Below are 17,102 nucleotides of genomic sequence, written 5' to 3' on the forward strand. Positions count from 1 at the left end.
GAAAAAAACCTCTATGTAAGATAAGACCGAAATTCGATCTTATAGCCGGACCGAATCCACTCGTGGACCCACCTGTCTTGAATCAGAGGGTCCAAAAAAAAAATTTAAGTTGTCCCCCCACCCCAGATACGGATGAGGGCGCCCTTTCAGGCAGAAGAGGGCTTGTCTGCAGGTCTGGAAGGACCTGCTCTCGGCTTACCAGGCCAGGGCCTCTTGGAACCTCCAGAGACGGTCCTGACGGATTTGGATACTTTGTCTTGAGACCCTGAGGGACGAAAAAACCACAATGAGACTCCTTGCCCCTGGAATCCTGTGGAAGGAGAGTACTCTTCCCTCCTGCAACTCCCTTAATGATTTCATCCAGAGAAGACCCAAACAGGCGATCCCTCACAAAGGTAGATCCAATGAGACCGAACCAAGGTCTCCGCTTTCCTATCAAAAGGGTCCTTAAAAGCCGGAGATTCCTCCACCAGAATTAGAGTGTATTTGTTCAGCCTGGAAAACGGAGGATCCACCACAGGTGAGACCATCCACTTTAACAGGGACTCTTCAAAAGGGGTAGGTTCCGCCACATTGCGTTTAGGGAAACATGACTCGTGACAATTTTGTCAACATAGGTGGGAAAAGGAAAAACCTTAGCCGCTTTTGAGGATTTTCTGAACTGCTATAGCAGGAAGTGGGAGTATACACCCTGGGACTGCCCCATAGGCATGGTAAAGCTTTTTCCTGCCTAGTGTCCTACTCCTGTAAGGGGCAGCATAACCCAATGATCAAGAAGATCAAGAGAAAGTTGAATATGGCAGCACCTTATTAACACCAAATAGACCAGTTTCAATTTCGTAATTAAAACTTACCTAAAAAATAGGTATTCTTTTTTGTGTTTTTTTTTTTTTTTTCTTCTTTTAAAATTTGTTATCAAATCAATGCTAAAGCTCATAAATGGAATCTAGAACAAGGGAACAAAAGGGTCCAGTGTTGTACACCATGCTCAAACTATCCACAGGAATTATGTAAACTCATTGCAATAAAAAGGCATGTAATTATAAATATCAGACATTTGCTACATATTTATTATGAGATCAGTGGAAATATTAAAGCCAACCGATTAGCAAGAAAGCCCAGTATTTTATTAAGGACAGCAAAGGCAAACCAGGTGTACACTATATTCTTAAAAATGTGTAGAAGTTTAAAATCCTAATAAAAAGTTTAATGTTGGAAAAAAAAATGTGTAGAAGCTAGGATTCCATGTTCTTATGCGCAAAACAGTAAAGTAGTTAAAAACTTACAAGTTCAGGTGTGCTTTGTATAGTTCATTTATATCACCAACCTAAAGAGAACTTATCCTAAGGGGAAAAAAATGACAGTGGCTGCCATCGTAGACCTCTTGGACTGGTAGTAGTTGGCAGTCATGATCACCTGGTGACTATGAATTTTCAGATCAGAAAAACACATGCAAATGTCAAACGTCCTTATATGCAGAATCCTATCAGTAATTCAAAGTATTAAAGAAAGTAGTCATGCATAACAAGGCAACTGGCATTTACAAAGAGAGGTCAGCAATGGCAGCCTTCGTGTTCCTTTTATGACAGGTTTACTTTAAGGTTATTCCCCTTCCCCCTTTTAATGCAATATTTTAGTTTACTTTAGTTATTTATATAGCGCTGAACCCTTCAGGGACACTAATCCATTCACATGCAACCGTACCTCATCACCCATCTGTGGAACAAAAGGACATCTCCTTGGAACAGTGTCAGTAATCCACACAGATGGCAGCCACTCTTCAAGGTTCAAGCCTTGCTCTGTAAGGGCTGCAACTGCTAAACGCTGTAAACAAAAATTTGAAATAGATTAGTTCATATATAAAAAGATTTTTCTTTTCACAAAATACAGATGGTGACGACAATAGAGACACCATACAATTGATTTGTAAAACTGTCAGTTTTTTTCGTATTAAACTTTAAGTACAGCCATTGCTCTTCAAAAAAGAAAAAAAAAATGGTATTCAAGCATCAGGCTGTTACGTACTGCCAAATACAGGGAAGAAAAAGGGCTCAGTATTCATCTTTGTATTACAGCCGTGTTTAGCAGCAAAAATGCAAAGTGGTGCATTTTTATAGGTACATAGCAAGTTAAATCATATCGTTTTGTGAGATTTTTATGCATTAAAATCAACAGCATAGCAATTAAATGAAAAGCAGCAAACCATCTCCACAGCTCTAAGGTACTGGCTAGACTGGGCTGGATGCAGGGTTAGGTCAAAAACACACATTTGTGTAGTAAACAGCAGCACACAACAATGGTAATTAAAAGGTGTATGCTGCCGTATAACCCAGTGGAACCTGGTATAAACTACAAACCAAAAAGATACTGTGCAAATGCCCCTAGCATGCATTCACAAAGTGGCTATACGAGTACGCATACATAAATAAAGAGGGACAAAAAAAAAAAAAAAACTATTGATAAATTGCAATGGAATTGTGCCTATAATATATAAGATTGATACTGGATATTAACAAAAATGGCAATATTAGGCTTTTTATCATATCACAACTTCCATTAATATCCAGTATTAATTTTGATATGGTTTATATATTATATGCACAATTTCACTGCAATTAGATAACTTGATTTTAGTAAGAACATACCGTAAAATCCTTTTTCTGAAGTTCGACAGACGCAGCTTCATCTTCATTACTAGTAGGGTTATGCTCCTCCCATCAGGAATAGGCACTAGGCAGGCAAAAAGCTTAATCACACCTATGGGGGCTGTCCCTGCAGGCATAACCCCTCACACACTGCCATCATGAATCAGTTTAGTTGCAAGCAGTGTTTAGAAGACAAAAAACCCCATACACTCAGAAGTAGAGGGGCGGGTGCGGTGTCTGTCGAACTTCAGAGAAAAAGGTTTTTACGGTAAGTTCTTACAAAATTCCAGTTTTCTCCATCGTTCAACAGACGCAGCTCCATCTTCATTACTAGTAGGGATGTCCCAGCTCCATCTTCATTACTAGTAGGGATGACCCAAAGCAGTATATTTTTGAGGGGTGGGAAGACAACGCAAAAAATGAACTTAAGTCCCCCAAAGGCTAAACCTAGCGAATCAAGTAACATGGAGCTCAACCAGGAACAACCGGAGCTATCCCAGAACAAAATGACACCCTCAAAAGAGAAACTAAAAACAGTTCTCTTTCAAACTGCAGCCTGCACAACCTTGTGGCCAAAAGAAGCATCCGCGGATACAAACACGTCTACTTTGTAGAATTTTGCAAATGTATGCACAGACGACCAAGTTGCCGCCTTGCACACTTGCAGCACTGACGCTTGATGGCGAAAAGCCCAAGAGGCACTCAGCGCTCTCATAAAATGTGCCCTCACTGGGAAAGGAGGAACCTGACCCTTCAGTGAATAAGTGTGTACCACCATCTGCCTGATACATCTGGAAATAGTCGCAGCAGACACAGCCAATCCCTTATGAGGTTCATCAGAAAGGACAAAAAGGGCGTCTGACTTTCGAAAAGATTCAGTTGCCTCCAAATAAACCTTGTTTGCCCGAACCACATCTAAAGAATGCAAAGCATATTCCTTAGGATGCATGGGCTTAGGACAGTGAAGACAACACAAGGTCTTCATTCAAATGAAAATCAGAAACCACCTTAGGGAGAAACGACGTATTAGGATGCAGTACCACTTTATCTCTGTGTACCACCAGATAAGCGGAGCCGCAGGTTAACACTGCCATTTCAGATACCCAGCGAGCAGAAGTGATAGCCACCAAGAAGGCAACCTTCGGAGACCACAAAGACAGAGAAATCTCCCAAATGTTTTCAAAAGGAGGCTTTTGAAGAACAGATAACACCAGATTGGAGGAGCTATATGGCGCACTCCCTGGATGACAGTATGAATCAATGCATGCGTAGCTAATGGGCATTGTAAATGTATAGCCAAAGCCGATACTAGCCTTTGATTGTGCCCAAAGCCAACCGCTGTTCAACTCCTTTAAATCCTAGCTATAGAAAACAAGCGAGGATGCACCCTTCAGTGATTCACACCATGAGAGGTATGACTTCCACGTACGATGATAAATCTCCCCGGAAGTCGACTTCCTAGTCTTCGAGAGTGTAGGAATAACAGTCAGAAAGACCCCTATCCCTCAACATTAGGGTTTTCAACAGCCATGCCTTAAAGCCAGCGACTGTAAAGAAGGATGGAAGATCGGGCATTGAGACAGCAGATCCTCCCTGAGAAGAATTCTCCAAGGAGTATCCGCGACCAGCCTTATTAGGACCCCGTATCAAGAGCGGGGGAGACCTGTCCAGAGCCACCACAATGACCAGAATGCATTCCACCTCTATCCTGCGCAGAAGCTGCGGCAGAAGTTTTAATGGGGGAAATGCATAAATCAGCCGATACCGACCCCAAGGAGCCACCAGTGCCTCTGTGGCATCGGCCAATGGACCTCAAGACCTGGCTACGAACCTCTGAACCTTCTTGTTGAGGCGAGAAGCAAACAGATCGACCTCGGGAGTTCCCCACCGAACACACAGGAGATGAACACCTCAGGGTGCAGGGACCACTTCTCTTGATCCAACACCTGACAACTCAGGTAACCTGCCTGCCAGTTTTCCACACCAGGAATGTGTACAGCAGAGAGGGCTGGAACAAAGCTTTCCGCTGAGGCCAAAATTTCAGCCACCTCCTTGGCTGCCAAGACACTCTTGGTGCCCCCCTGGTGATTGATGCAAGTCACAACTGTGGCGTTGTCTGATTGAATCCGAACCGGACAATCTTGCAGACGAGTCGTCCAATGACGCAGACATAGCTTAATTGTTCTGAGCTCCAAAAATGTTTTGCAAGTCTTGACTCTTCCATCACCCAGGTACCCTGGGCACAGAACTTCCCCAGCAACCCGCCCCAGCCCGACAGGCTGGCGTCCTTGGTTACTACTGTCCAAAACAACGGAAGGAAGGACTTGCCCTGGCACAGAGCTGTAGACTGAGTCCACCACAACAGAGCAGACTTCGTGTTGTGGCTCAACCGAATCATAGAATCCAAGGACTTTGGATCCTCGTTCCATTTGACCAGAATCTCCCTTTGCAATGGTCTTGTGTGGAAATGAGCAAAGGGGACCGCCTCAAAGGGAGATACCATCAGACCTAAGGCCTGTATGCAAACTCGCAGAGAGGACAGATTGTTGTCCAGAAACAACCAAATTGCCCCCTGCAACTTTTGTAGCTTGTCAGGGGGGAGAAAAACCTTTGCCAAGGCTGAATCCAAAGTCAAGCCCAGATACTCCAGTCTCAGGACAGAAGTCAGTGCGGATTTATTGAAATTGATGTTCCAACTGAACTCTTGTAGAGTCCTGACAGTGATCTCCAAATCCCCCCAACAAGGCTGAGTGAGAGTCCCCTCCCAACAGCAGATGGTCCAGGTACCCTAGTACCGCAATCCCCCGCTGGCATAACCATGCAAATAACTGAGCTATGACCTTGGTAAACACTCTGGGAGTTGGAGGCGAGACCAAAGGGTAACGTCACAATTGATAATGCTCCTCTGCTACTGCAAAGCGAAGAAACCACCAAAGTCCAGCATAAAAAGGGATGTGTAGATATGCGCCCTTGATATCTATGGAGGAGGCTAAGAACTCTCCCTGATTGAGACACTACTACTGTGCGGATGGATTCCAAACAGGTCCTCTTCACCGTCAGAATGCAAAGACACCGACTCCTCAAGGTGGTCTGCGTCCGCGGTAACCATATGTATCTCAGAGTCCGAAGACCCTGCTGATGTTGGAAAGGGCAGAGGGCGTTTGGGGCTGGCACTGCAGTGTTAATTTCGTCAACTAAAACCGACTAAAATGTTTTCGTTGACTAAATTAAAACAATTTTAGTTGACTAAAATACGAATAAAACAATTCAGATGACTAAAATACGACTAAAACTAAAATGGCATTTTAGTCATAAGACTATGACTAAAACATAATAAAAAATTGACATCATCAAAATTAACACTCCTCTGCTGGCCATTTCTATATCGGCAACACAATTCCATCCATGTAATAATAGCACATTAACGTTTAAACATGTATTGCACCACCGCATACGCATAAGTAAGGAGCATCTACTAAGCTACTGAAAACTAAACAATTAAGAAAAAGGCTTTTCTTACATTTTTCCCTAATATTTAATGTTGGTAATATATTCAGGTAATATGTGCAATGACATTACAGCCAATGGAGTTTACAGCAGTGTTATTTCGTCAACGAAAACGTTTGTCACCGCTTTCATCACCGGCATTTTTCAACTGACAAAAACAAGACGCAAAGTATAGCACATTTTCGTCATATGACGACAACTATGACGAAAATCAAATCGGTTTTCGTTAACGAACGAAAACTAAACGAGAATGTGAGGCAGGGACGTTTACCCAACTTCCGTTTTTTAACGACTCGAGACCAGTCACCTGACCTCACCAGAGCACTGCAGCTGCAGCACTACAGCCAGACGCGCCAGGTCCGCCTCATCCCACGGCACTGGCACCGGGCTACCACCACATCCAGAGCAGAGCACCCACTGTGAGTTAACAGCCAGGCCAGCTATTACTGCCTCCCTTAGTCTCCTCAGACCACTCACCAGTCACCACTGGCATCAGATTCCGCTATCCATCCAGGACTGTGTGCGTGCATATAGGCCGCTGAGGCCCGCCCAGCCCATCCTGTTCAACAACTTCAGTTCAGAGTCAGACCAGAGACCACCCTTAAACCTGAGACCCCCATCAAGCATTCTGAGGAGCACTGTGTGCACTCACTGCACTGACTGCAGGCAGCAGCATTACAGGCTTCCTCTCTGACCTGACCATGACCATTTTGATGACTAAAATGAGTTTTAGTCAACAAAAATGTAGGACGTTTTAGTCGACTAAAATGTAAGATGTTTTAGTCGACTAAAATGTACTGGAGTTTTAGTCGACTAAATACGACTAAAACTAAAACACTTGCAGAAGACTAAAATGGGACTAAAACAAAAATGCTATTTTAGTCCTAAGACTAAAACTAAAACTAAATTGAAATTTGCTGCCAAAATTAACACTGGCTGGCAGCACCAGAAATGACCAAATCTAGCCTGGACATCAAATTTTACAAAAATAACTGCAATCTCTGGCTGAGACTGGGAACCACAAGGTCCCGCAATCGCTCCCAGGGAGTCTGCAGGTGAAATTTTATCCTGAGACTCCAAGTTATGTAATACATTTTTTTTAGGGTACTGTCCCTTTAAGACCACGAAAAACGCGGTCCCCACCACTAACACTGTGGGCTCTCATTCCCTGATAATTATATAATAACCGCAGAGCAGATGAGGAAAAACCTCAGGAAAACCTAGGAAAAACTTTACCAGCTGCCAGCACGATCAGTGTATGATACTGACTGAACAGGAAGAGAAAACTCTGCCTCTATTTGTAGAAAGCCATGTCGCAAACCTGTCCAGCCCATGAACCTTAAACATGGCAGCTCATACATTCTCAATGGGGAATTATATAAAATGGCTGGCCATGCAGTCTTAATGGGAATATAGAAATCATGAACCACAGCAAAATGGCGAACCCTATAGCGCGCCATGTGGTCTCAAGGACCCCCAAAAGGGGTCCCAGAACTATAGGCATCTAAAGGTCCCTGACTAGGGACCCACACAGGACCATGCACCCCACTCAAATAAGCGCCAGAACGCGTTCATTATCGCGTTCTTATCGGGCCCCCCACAGTAAAAACCTGCTAGGGGTGGGGGAATGCCCGAAGGGAATACCAGACTAGTCCTCGGAGGTGGCGGGGAACCGAAGGAGCTCACGACCACCCTGAGACCGCCAGGGGTTTTGGGGGGCAACATTTACTCACCATACCACAATACAGGGTGGGCGCAACTCCAATACCGATTACCTTCCACCTGGAATGGGGGTGCTGTCAGCTAAGGGGAAGCTGCGACTCCAGGTCGTGTGCGTCCCAGCGAGACTGTCCACTCGCAGGCTCGTCCCCATCCATCAGGGCACCGTCGTGTCAAGGCCTAGTTTTGGACTATAACCTGCTCACACTCGATGGCCAGACTGGGAGACCTCAAGGATCTACATTATCCAGTGCGAAAACCACAGCCGGCTGTTGCTTGTAGTTTCTCTGGGTCTTGGTTCTCAGGAACTAACTAGTGACAAAATAAAAAAAATTACAAACATTCCCTGTTACAGCTAAGACCGAAGTCCCAGCAGGGCTAGGTCCTATTCCTAGCACCAGGCAGAACAAACTGGCACAGTGGTGTAGTGGTTAGCACTTTCACCTAGCAGCAAGAGGGTCGCTGGTTCGAATCCCAACCACGACACTACCTGCCTGGAGTTTGCATGTTCTCCCTGCGCCTGTGTGGGTTTCCTCCGGGTACTCCGGTTTCCTCCCACACTCCAAAGACATGCTGGTAGGTTAATTGGATCATGTATAAAAAAAAAAAAAATTGGCCCTACTTTGTATGTATGTGAGTTAGGGACCTTAGATTGTACGCTCCTTGAGGGCAGGGACTGATGTGAATGTACAATGTACAGTGGGTACGGAAAGTATTCAGACCCCCTTAAATTTTTCACTCTTTGTTATATTGCAGCCATTTGCTAAAATCATTTAGGTTCACTCTTCTTCCTCATGAATGTACACATAGCACCCCATACTGACAGAAAAACACAGAATTGTTGACATTGTTGCAGATTTATTAAAAAAGAAAAACTGAAATATCACATGGTCCCAAGTATTCAGACCCTTTGCTCAGTATTTAGTAGAAGCCCCCTTTTGATCTAATACAGCCAGGAGTCTTTTTGGGAAAGATGCAACAAGCCTTTCACACCTGGATTTGGGGATCCTCTGCCATTCCTCCTTGCAGATCCTCTCCAGTTCTGTCAGGTTGGATGGTAAACGTTGGTGGACAGCCATTTTTAGGTCTCTCCAGAGATGCTCAATTGGGTTTAAGTCAGGGCTCTGGCTGGGCCATTCAAGAACAGTCACGGAGTTGTTGTGAAGCCACTCCTTCGTTATTTTAGCTGTGTGCTTAGGGTCATTGTCTTGTTGGAAGGTAAACCTTCGGCCCAGTCTGAAGTCCAGAGCACTCTGGAGAAGGTTTTTGTCCAGGATATCCCCGTACTTGGCCGCATTCATCTTTCCCTCGATTGCAACCAGTCGTCCTGTCCCTGCAGCTGAAAAACACCCCACACAGCATGATGCTGCCACCACCATGCTTCACTGTTGGGACTGTATTGGACAGGTGATGAGCAGTGCCTGGTTTTCTCCACACATACCGCTTAGAATTAAGGCCAAAAAGTTCTATTTTGGTCTCATCAGACCAGAGAATCTTATTTCTCACCATCTTGGAGTCCTTCAGGTGTTTTTTAGCAAACTCCATGCGGGCTTTCATGTGTCTTACACTGAGGAGAGGCTTCCGTCGGGCCACTCTGCCATAAAGCCCCGACTGGTGGAGGGCTGCAGTGATGGTTGACTTTCTACAACTTTCTCCCATCTCTTGACTGCATCTCTGGAGCTCAGCCACAGTGATCTTTGGGTTCTTCTTTACCTCTCTCACCAAGGCTCTTCTCCCCCGATAGCTCAGTTTGGCCGGACGGCCAGCTCTAGGAAGGGTTCTGGTCGTCCCAAACGTCTTCCATTTGAGGATTATGGAGGCCACTGTGCTCTTAGGAACCTTAAGTGCAGCAGAAATCTTTTTGCAACCTTGGCCAGATCTGTGCCTTGCCACAATTCTGTCTCTGAGCTCTTCAGGCAGTTCCTTTGACCTCATGATTCTCATTTGCTCTGACATGCATTGTGATCTGGAAGGTCTTATATAGACAGGTGTGTGGCTTTCCTAATCAAGTCCAATCAGTATAATCAAACACAGCTGGACTCAAATGAAGGTGTAGAACCATCTCAAGGATGATCAGAAGAAATGGAAAGCACCTGAGTTAAATATATGAGTTTCACAGCAAAGGGTCTGAATACTTAGGACCATGTGATATTTCAGTTTTTCTTTTTTAATAAATTGCAACAATGTCAACAATTCTGTGTTTTTCTGTCAGTATGGGGTGCTATGTGTACATTCATGAGGAAGAAGAATGAACCTAAATGATTTTAGCAAATGGCTGCAATATAACAAAGAGTGAAAAATTTAAGGGGGTCTGAATACTTTCCGTACCCACTGTATATGTAAAGCGCTGCGTAAATTGACAGCGCTATACAAGTACCTGAAATAAAATAATAAAATAATAATAATAGAGTGTGAGGGGTTATGCCTGCAGGGACAGCCCCCATAGGTGTGGTTAAGCTTTTTGCCTACCTAGTGCCTATTCCTGATGGGAGGAGCATACCCTACTAGTAATGAAGATGGAGCTGCGTCTGTCGAACGATAGAGAAAATCATCTTTTTTTTTATTTATGAATGTATTCTCATATGATCACTTTGTGAATGCACACTTGGTATGTTTTGCGCAATATCTTTTTGGTTTATAGCGAATAAATGCGTAGACTTTATTAATTTTATTGTACAGCAATAAAAAGTGCATTTTGCCTTAGTAAAAGGTAATACAGACATAGGTTGTATAAGAAGACAGGCAGTATTTGTGTTAGCAGCTTACACTATACATAGTCACTGTGACAGACATAAGCAGTGATTTATTACACTGCGGCAGAAACATAGTACCTCACCTTCTTCCTTTCTTTTGGCTTCTTTTTCTTTGGCGATGCAGATGGCCCATCCTTTTCTTCAGTACCCTTCTTTCTTTCCTTTTTACTCTGTTTCTGTTTCAACTTTTCAGCTCCTTCTTCATCTTCAGAGCTGCTTTCTGCTTTTTTGTTTTTAACTTTAGGTGTTTTCTTTGGTGGTTGCAGATTGATTCCAGCATCGGCAGTCCAGTCTGAGTAATCACTTGAGCAGTCACTAAGAATTTTTATGAAAATTTTTCAAATTATGGAACGGTCAGGATAACTGGAATATCATATGTATAAAATTGCTACACAAATTGACGACATTGCAGCAAACGGACAATACGCACCATAATTTAAAAATACAGTAAAACCCTGGATTGAGAGTAACTTAGTTCAAGAGCATTTTGAAAGACAAGCAACATTTTTTTTAATACATTTTAACTTGATAAATAAGCAATGTCTTGATATACAAGTAGCGTCACGTCACAATTGAGTATAAAAGAGAAGAGAGGCGCCTCAATATGGTTATGTGAAGGTACAACATTTAGCAACTCACATGGTTGATGATTAAAACAGGCACATCAAAGCATGCAGGCATCCGGGGTAAAGTTGTACACATAGATCACGCTTGCTTGTGTTTTACATCCACTTTGTGAGTATGATGTGTCTACGGTCTTATTTAAAGAGGATTTTTGTAAGAACTTACCATAAAATTATTTTAGTCCTCTGACAGTCGCCGCCCACTCATACAGTCTGCCCTTCTGGGTATTGGTCTTATCCACAGGAGTAAGCCAGGCATAAGTTTTGTTAGAAAACATTCACAAAACCTTTGTATAGACACACCTACAGGGGGCTGTCCCTCTGGTCCAATACCCCCAGCTAGCAGCATTCCCAAATCAGTTTGGTAGCAAGCAGTATAGAGATCCATGAACCCCAAAAGAGGGGTGGGGGGCGGCGACTGTCCGAGGACTCGGAGAAAAGAATTTCACGGTAAGTTCTTACAAAAATTCTATTTTCTCTTACGTCCTCTGACAGTCACCGCCCACTCATACAGTCTGCACTTCTGGGACGTCCCAAAGCAATGTAGATGCGAAGGGTGGGAAATGTAACCGTCAAAAAGGCCGCCAACTCCGACACTCTGCGAGCAGATGTGATCGCCACCAGAAAGGCAGAGGAATCTCCTGGATGTTCTCAAAGGGAGGACGTTGCAAAACGGACAAAACCAAATTCAGGCCCCAAGGAGGCAAGGGTGCCCTCCTAGGGGGAGCCAGATGACGCACCCCTTGAATGAAAGTGCGGATCAAGGCATTCAACGCCAGAGGACGTTAAAGAATGGCCAGCGCAGATAACTGGCCCTTAATAGTGGTCAGCGCCAGACACTGCTCCACACCAGTTTGCAAGAAGGCTAACACCCTCGCAACCAAAAAGGAGCGGGGATGGAACCCCTGGGATTCACACCAGGTGAAATAAGGCCTTCCAGGTACGATAATAAATCTTACCGGAGGAGGCCTTCCTAGCCTTGAGAATGACCCCCGTCTCTCAAGACCTGGCTTTCAACAGACACGCTGTCAAAACCAGCGACTGTAAAGCAGGATGGAAGATCGGCCCCTGAGACAAATGGATTTTTGTAAGAACTTACCGTAAAATCCTTTTCTCTTAAGCTCATTGACAGACGTAGTCTTCTTGATTCTCAAGAGCTGGGTTATGTTGTCTCCGCAGGAGTAGGACTAGGCAGAATGACAAAACGTTCTGGCTCCACCTTAGGGGCAGTCCCTGAGGGTATATCCTCCCTCTCTCTGCTACAGGGAATCAGTTCTGTTTAAAGCAGTACAGAGAATTTAACCCAACCCAACTCAATGATAGAGGGGCAGGTACTACGTCTGTCAATGAGCTTAAGAGAAAAGGATTTTACGGTAAGTTCTTACAAAAATCCATTTTTCTCTATCGCTCATTGACAGACGTAGTCTTCTTGATTCTCAAGAGCTGGGACATCCAGAAGCAGTGCCACAAATGAGGGGTGGGATTGACAAAATCAAATCCAATCTAGAAGGCCCAACCGGTGCCAAACTAGAAGTTTTAAAGGCTCATTATAAACAAAGAATGAGACTAAAGAAAAATTTTCCAACGGAAAAAAACCCTCGAGGTAGACCACTGGTCTCCTCAAATTGCGGCCTGCAAAACCTTGCGGCCAAACGAGGCATCAGATGATGCCATTACATCAACTTTATAATGTTTAGTAAAGGTATGCACCGACGACCAGGTAGCCGCCTTGCACACCTGGACCACTGACGCCTGATGGCGAAAGGCCCATGACGCACTAAGTGCCCGAGTGGAGTGCGCCTTAACAGGGAACGGGGGCTCCCGACCCTTAATAGAATGAGCCTGTACTACCGTCTGTCTGATCCATCTGGAAATGGTCGCGGCAGATGCAGGCAACCCCTTTTTGGGTCCATCTGGGATCACAAAAAGTGAATCCGTCTTGCGAAACGAGTCTGTCGTTTTCAAGTATACCCTGATCGCCCGGACCACATCCAAGGAGTGTAACGCAAACTCCCGAGGATGACTGGGCTTAGGACACAGGGAAGGTAATACAATTTCTTCATTCAGATGAAATTCTGAAACCATTTTTGGTAGGAAGGATGGATTCGGACGAAGAACCACCTTATCTCTATGAACCACCAGATATGGTGAACGACAAGATAATGCGGCCAGTTCTGACACCCTGCGTGCAGAAGTAATAGCCACCAAGAAGGCCACCTTCTGGGACAACGTGGGTAGAGGAATCTCCCTAATATCTTCAAAGGGAGGTTTCTGAAGAACCGACAACACTAAATTAAGATCCCAGGGGGGTAACGGCGCGTGCACTGGCGGAGCCAGATATCGCACCCCCTGGATGAAATTCCGCACCAAGGAATGAGTAGCCAAAGGCTTCTGAAAGAAGATGGCTAATGCTGAGACCTGACCCTTGATAGTACTCAAGGCCAGTTTCTGCTCAACCCCTTGTTGCAGAAAAGCCAATATTCGACTAATCGAATAAGACCGAGGACGGAACCCCAAAGGTTCACACCATGCAATGTAGGACTTCCATGTGCGATGATAAATCTTTCTGGAAGTCGCTTTCCTTGCTTCAACTAGAGTAGGAATAACTGAAGCTGACAAACCTTTGTCCTTCAGCACCTGGGTCTCAATAGCCAGGCCGTTAAAGCCAGCGATCGTAAAGCAGGATGGAAGATCGGTCCCTGAGACAGTAGATCCTCCCTGAGAGGAAGTCTCCACGGGACGTCCGCCACCAGTCTGACCATGTCGGCGTACCAAGCTCGACGAGGCCAGTCCGGAGCTACCAGGATTACTGGGATTCCTTCCTCCTCTATTCTGCGAAGAAGTCTTGGCAGTAACGCGAGAGGAGGGAAGGCATATATTAGCTGGTATTGCCCCCACGGGGCGATCAGTGCGTCTGCGGTTTCTGCTAGAGGATCGCGGGAGCGAGCCACGAATCTCTGAACTTTCCTGTTGAATCGTGATGCCAACAGATCCACATCCGGGGTGCCCCACCGTAGGCACAACTGGTGGAAAACGTCTGGATGGAGGGACCATTCCCCCTGATCCAGGGTCTGACGGCTGAGATAATCTGCCTGCCAATTCTCCACCCCCGGAATGAACACCGCAGAGATTGCTGGAACAAATCGTTCCGCCCAGCGAAGAATGCAAGCCACTTCTTTGGCCGCTCGGGCACTCTTGGTGCCCCCCTGGTGATTGACATAAGCCACGGCCATGGCATTGTCCGACTGGATCCGAACCGAGCTGCCCTGGAGCTGCTCGGTCCAGTGAATCAGACAAAGTCTGATCGCTCTCAGTTCCAATACATTTATTGGTAACCTGGATTCTTCCGGGGACCAAAGTCCCTGGACAGATAACTGACCGAGAATTCCTCCCCATCCGGATAGACTGGCATCCGTGGTCACTGTCGTCCAATATATTGGCAGAAATGACTTTCCCTGGCTGAGCATCGGAGACCGAAGCCACCATACCAGAGACTCTCTGGTCTGTTTGCTCAATCGTATCTGATTGTCCAGGGATTCCGGATTCCGATTCCATCTGAGAAGAATCTCTTGCTGAAGAATTCGGGTATGGGACTGGGCAAATGGGACTGCTTCGAACGAAGCCACCATCAACCCCAGAACCCTCATGCAAGTCCGAAGGGAAGACCAGCTGTTGGACAGTAACAACTGGACTGCAGATTGAATCTTTCGGAGTTTCCCTACCGGAAGAAAAACTCTTGTCCTGACTGTGTCTAGAATTAGACCCAGATATTCGAGCCTCTGGGTGGGAACCAGAAATGACTTTTGCTGGTTCACCAGCCACCCGAATTCCTGTAAAGAAATCATAGTAATTTCTATGTTTTGTAGCAAGGTCTGAGGAGACTCTGCATGAAGCAGAAGATCGTCTAGGTAACCTAGAATCGATATACCTCTTTGGCGCAGAAGTGCCAACATTGGGGCCAACACCTTTGTGAAGACCCGCGGAGCCGTGGCGAGACCGAAAGGTAACGCCACAAACTGATAGTGGTTCTCCTCTACGGAAAAGCGTAGAAAACGCTGATGTCCTGCGAAAATGGGAATGTGAAGATAGGCGTCCTTGATGTCTATGGACGCTAGGACATCCCCTGGATGCAGGAAGGCTGCTACCGTGCGAATGGACTCCATTCTGAATCTTCTTATGTTGACGAAAGAATTGAGTGCTCTTAAGTCCAGAATTGGACGCACTTTGCCCTCTTTCCTGGGTATTGTAAACAGGTTTGAATAAAACCCTTGAAACCGTTCTGTCCAAGGAACGTGGACTACCACTCCTTGTTGTAGTAAATCTGTGACTGCTCTCCGCAGATCTTCTAAACGATCTGCGGATAGTCGGATATTGGAAGGGAAGAATCGCGCCGGTGGGAGAGATCGAAACTCGATCTTGTACCCTGACCTTATGACTTCGCAAACCCATTTGTCCGGGATTCTGGAAAGCCATGGATCCGGGAACCGGCGAAGACGTCCCCCCACCCCAGTTATGGGTGGGGGCGCACCTTCAGGCTTTGGATGGTTTATCTTCAGGTCTGGAGGGGGCGGGCTTTTGCTTGCCCGACCAACGACCCCTGACGCCTCCTGCAGGAGCTTTGGAGGACTTAGTTTTTTCACCCGCTGGACGAAAAAAACCTCTTGTGAGCAGAAAAAGAAGGCCCTCGTCTTTGAAGAGTTCCTCTACCTTTAAAATTTTGCGGTAAAAAGGTGCTTTTTCCACCGGTGAGATCCTTAATGATCTCATCTAAGTTGGCTCCAAATAGACGCTCTCCTGAAAAGGGGATATTAGCCAATGCTTTTTTGGAACCTTGGTCGGCTAACCAACCTTTTAGCCACAGTGTACGCCTGAGAACCACTGCTGAGACTGATGCTCGCGCCATTAATGGAGTGGCGTCTAACGCCGCATCACATACAAACTGTAACCCCTGTATCATTTGTTCCAACAAATCTGATACCGCCTGAGGGACTTCTTCTAAGTCCCGGCGTAACCACTTGGTCCATTCAGTTACAGCCTGCGAAACCAGACCAATAGCAATTATTGGTCTGAAAGCTGATCCAATCAAGGAAAACATGGTGCGAGACATAGCTTCTATCTTGCGATCCACTGGATCTTTAAAAGACGGAGCGTCTTCTAAAGGAATAACCGTGGCTTTATTCAATCTAGCAATAGGTGAATCCACCACAGGTGGTTCTGTCCATTTCTTAATAAGGGTTTCCTCAAACGGATAACGCCTGTCAATGCGTTTAGAAATATTAAAAGTGCGTTTTGGCAGACGCCATTCTTCTTTGATTGGATTGCCAAAACATTTGGGCAATGGAAAAACCTTCGCCACTTTGATGCGCTTTTTAGTCCCAAAAGGGATCTCAGTTTCAGCTATTTCTGATGGAATACCCTGTAACCTTAAAGTCTCTTGAACAGATACAATGAGTGCGTTTACCAACGCTTCCTCTCGGGCTATGGCGGATGCCGAAACATCCTCCTCACTGTCTGAAGAGACAGGACCCGAGACACCAATACCAGATGAAGTACCTGCAACTGCAGAAATAGGCTCAGAGTCTGAATCCGAGGTTTCAGATAATAAGGGGTTAGGCGGGGGTCGCTTTCTTGCGCCCTGTCCCTGACAAGCCACTTCCACCCGGGACACAAAAGTTTCCATAATAGCTGACAAAGATTCAATTGTCAATGGGGTGCTGGAGGATCCCGCAGACCCCTCGAGGGGATCCGGAGGAGATACATGAGTGGCAGGGTCCATGTTAATACAGGACACCTTTGCCAGCAAAACAAAAAAACTTTTTCTTTTTTTTTTTTTGTGTGTCTCCCCCTAGCGCAAT

General features: G+C 45.5%; 1 protein-coding gene across 1 annotated transcript in view; it reads right to left on the reverse strand.

The window, feature by feature from the left end:
* The window catches only part of PHIP (PHIP subunit of CUL4-Ring ligase complex), a 286,169-nt gene that overhangs the window by 138,019 nt on the left and 131,048 nt on the right, over positions 1-17,102 (reverse strand). The window contains 2 exon segments of the mRNA XM_082249792.1: positions 1,705-1,824; positions 10,708-10,939. Of these exon segments, the coding sequence (XP_082105918.1) occupies positions 1,705-1,824; positions 10,708-10,939 (352 nt within the window).

Source organism: Pelophylax lessonae (genome assembly GCF_965119305.1).
Source record: "Pelophylax lessonae genome assembly, chromosome: 3".
Classification (NCBI taxonomy): Eukaryota; Metazoa; Chordata; class Amphibia; order Anura; family Ranidae; genus Pelophylax; species Pelophylax lessonae.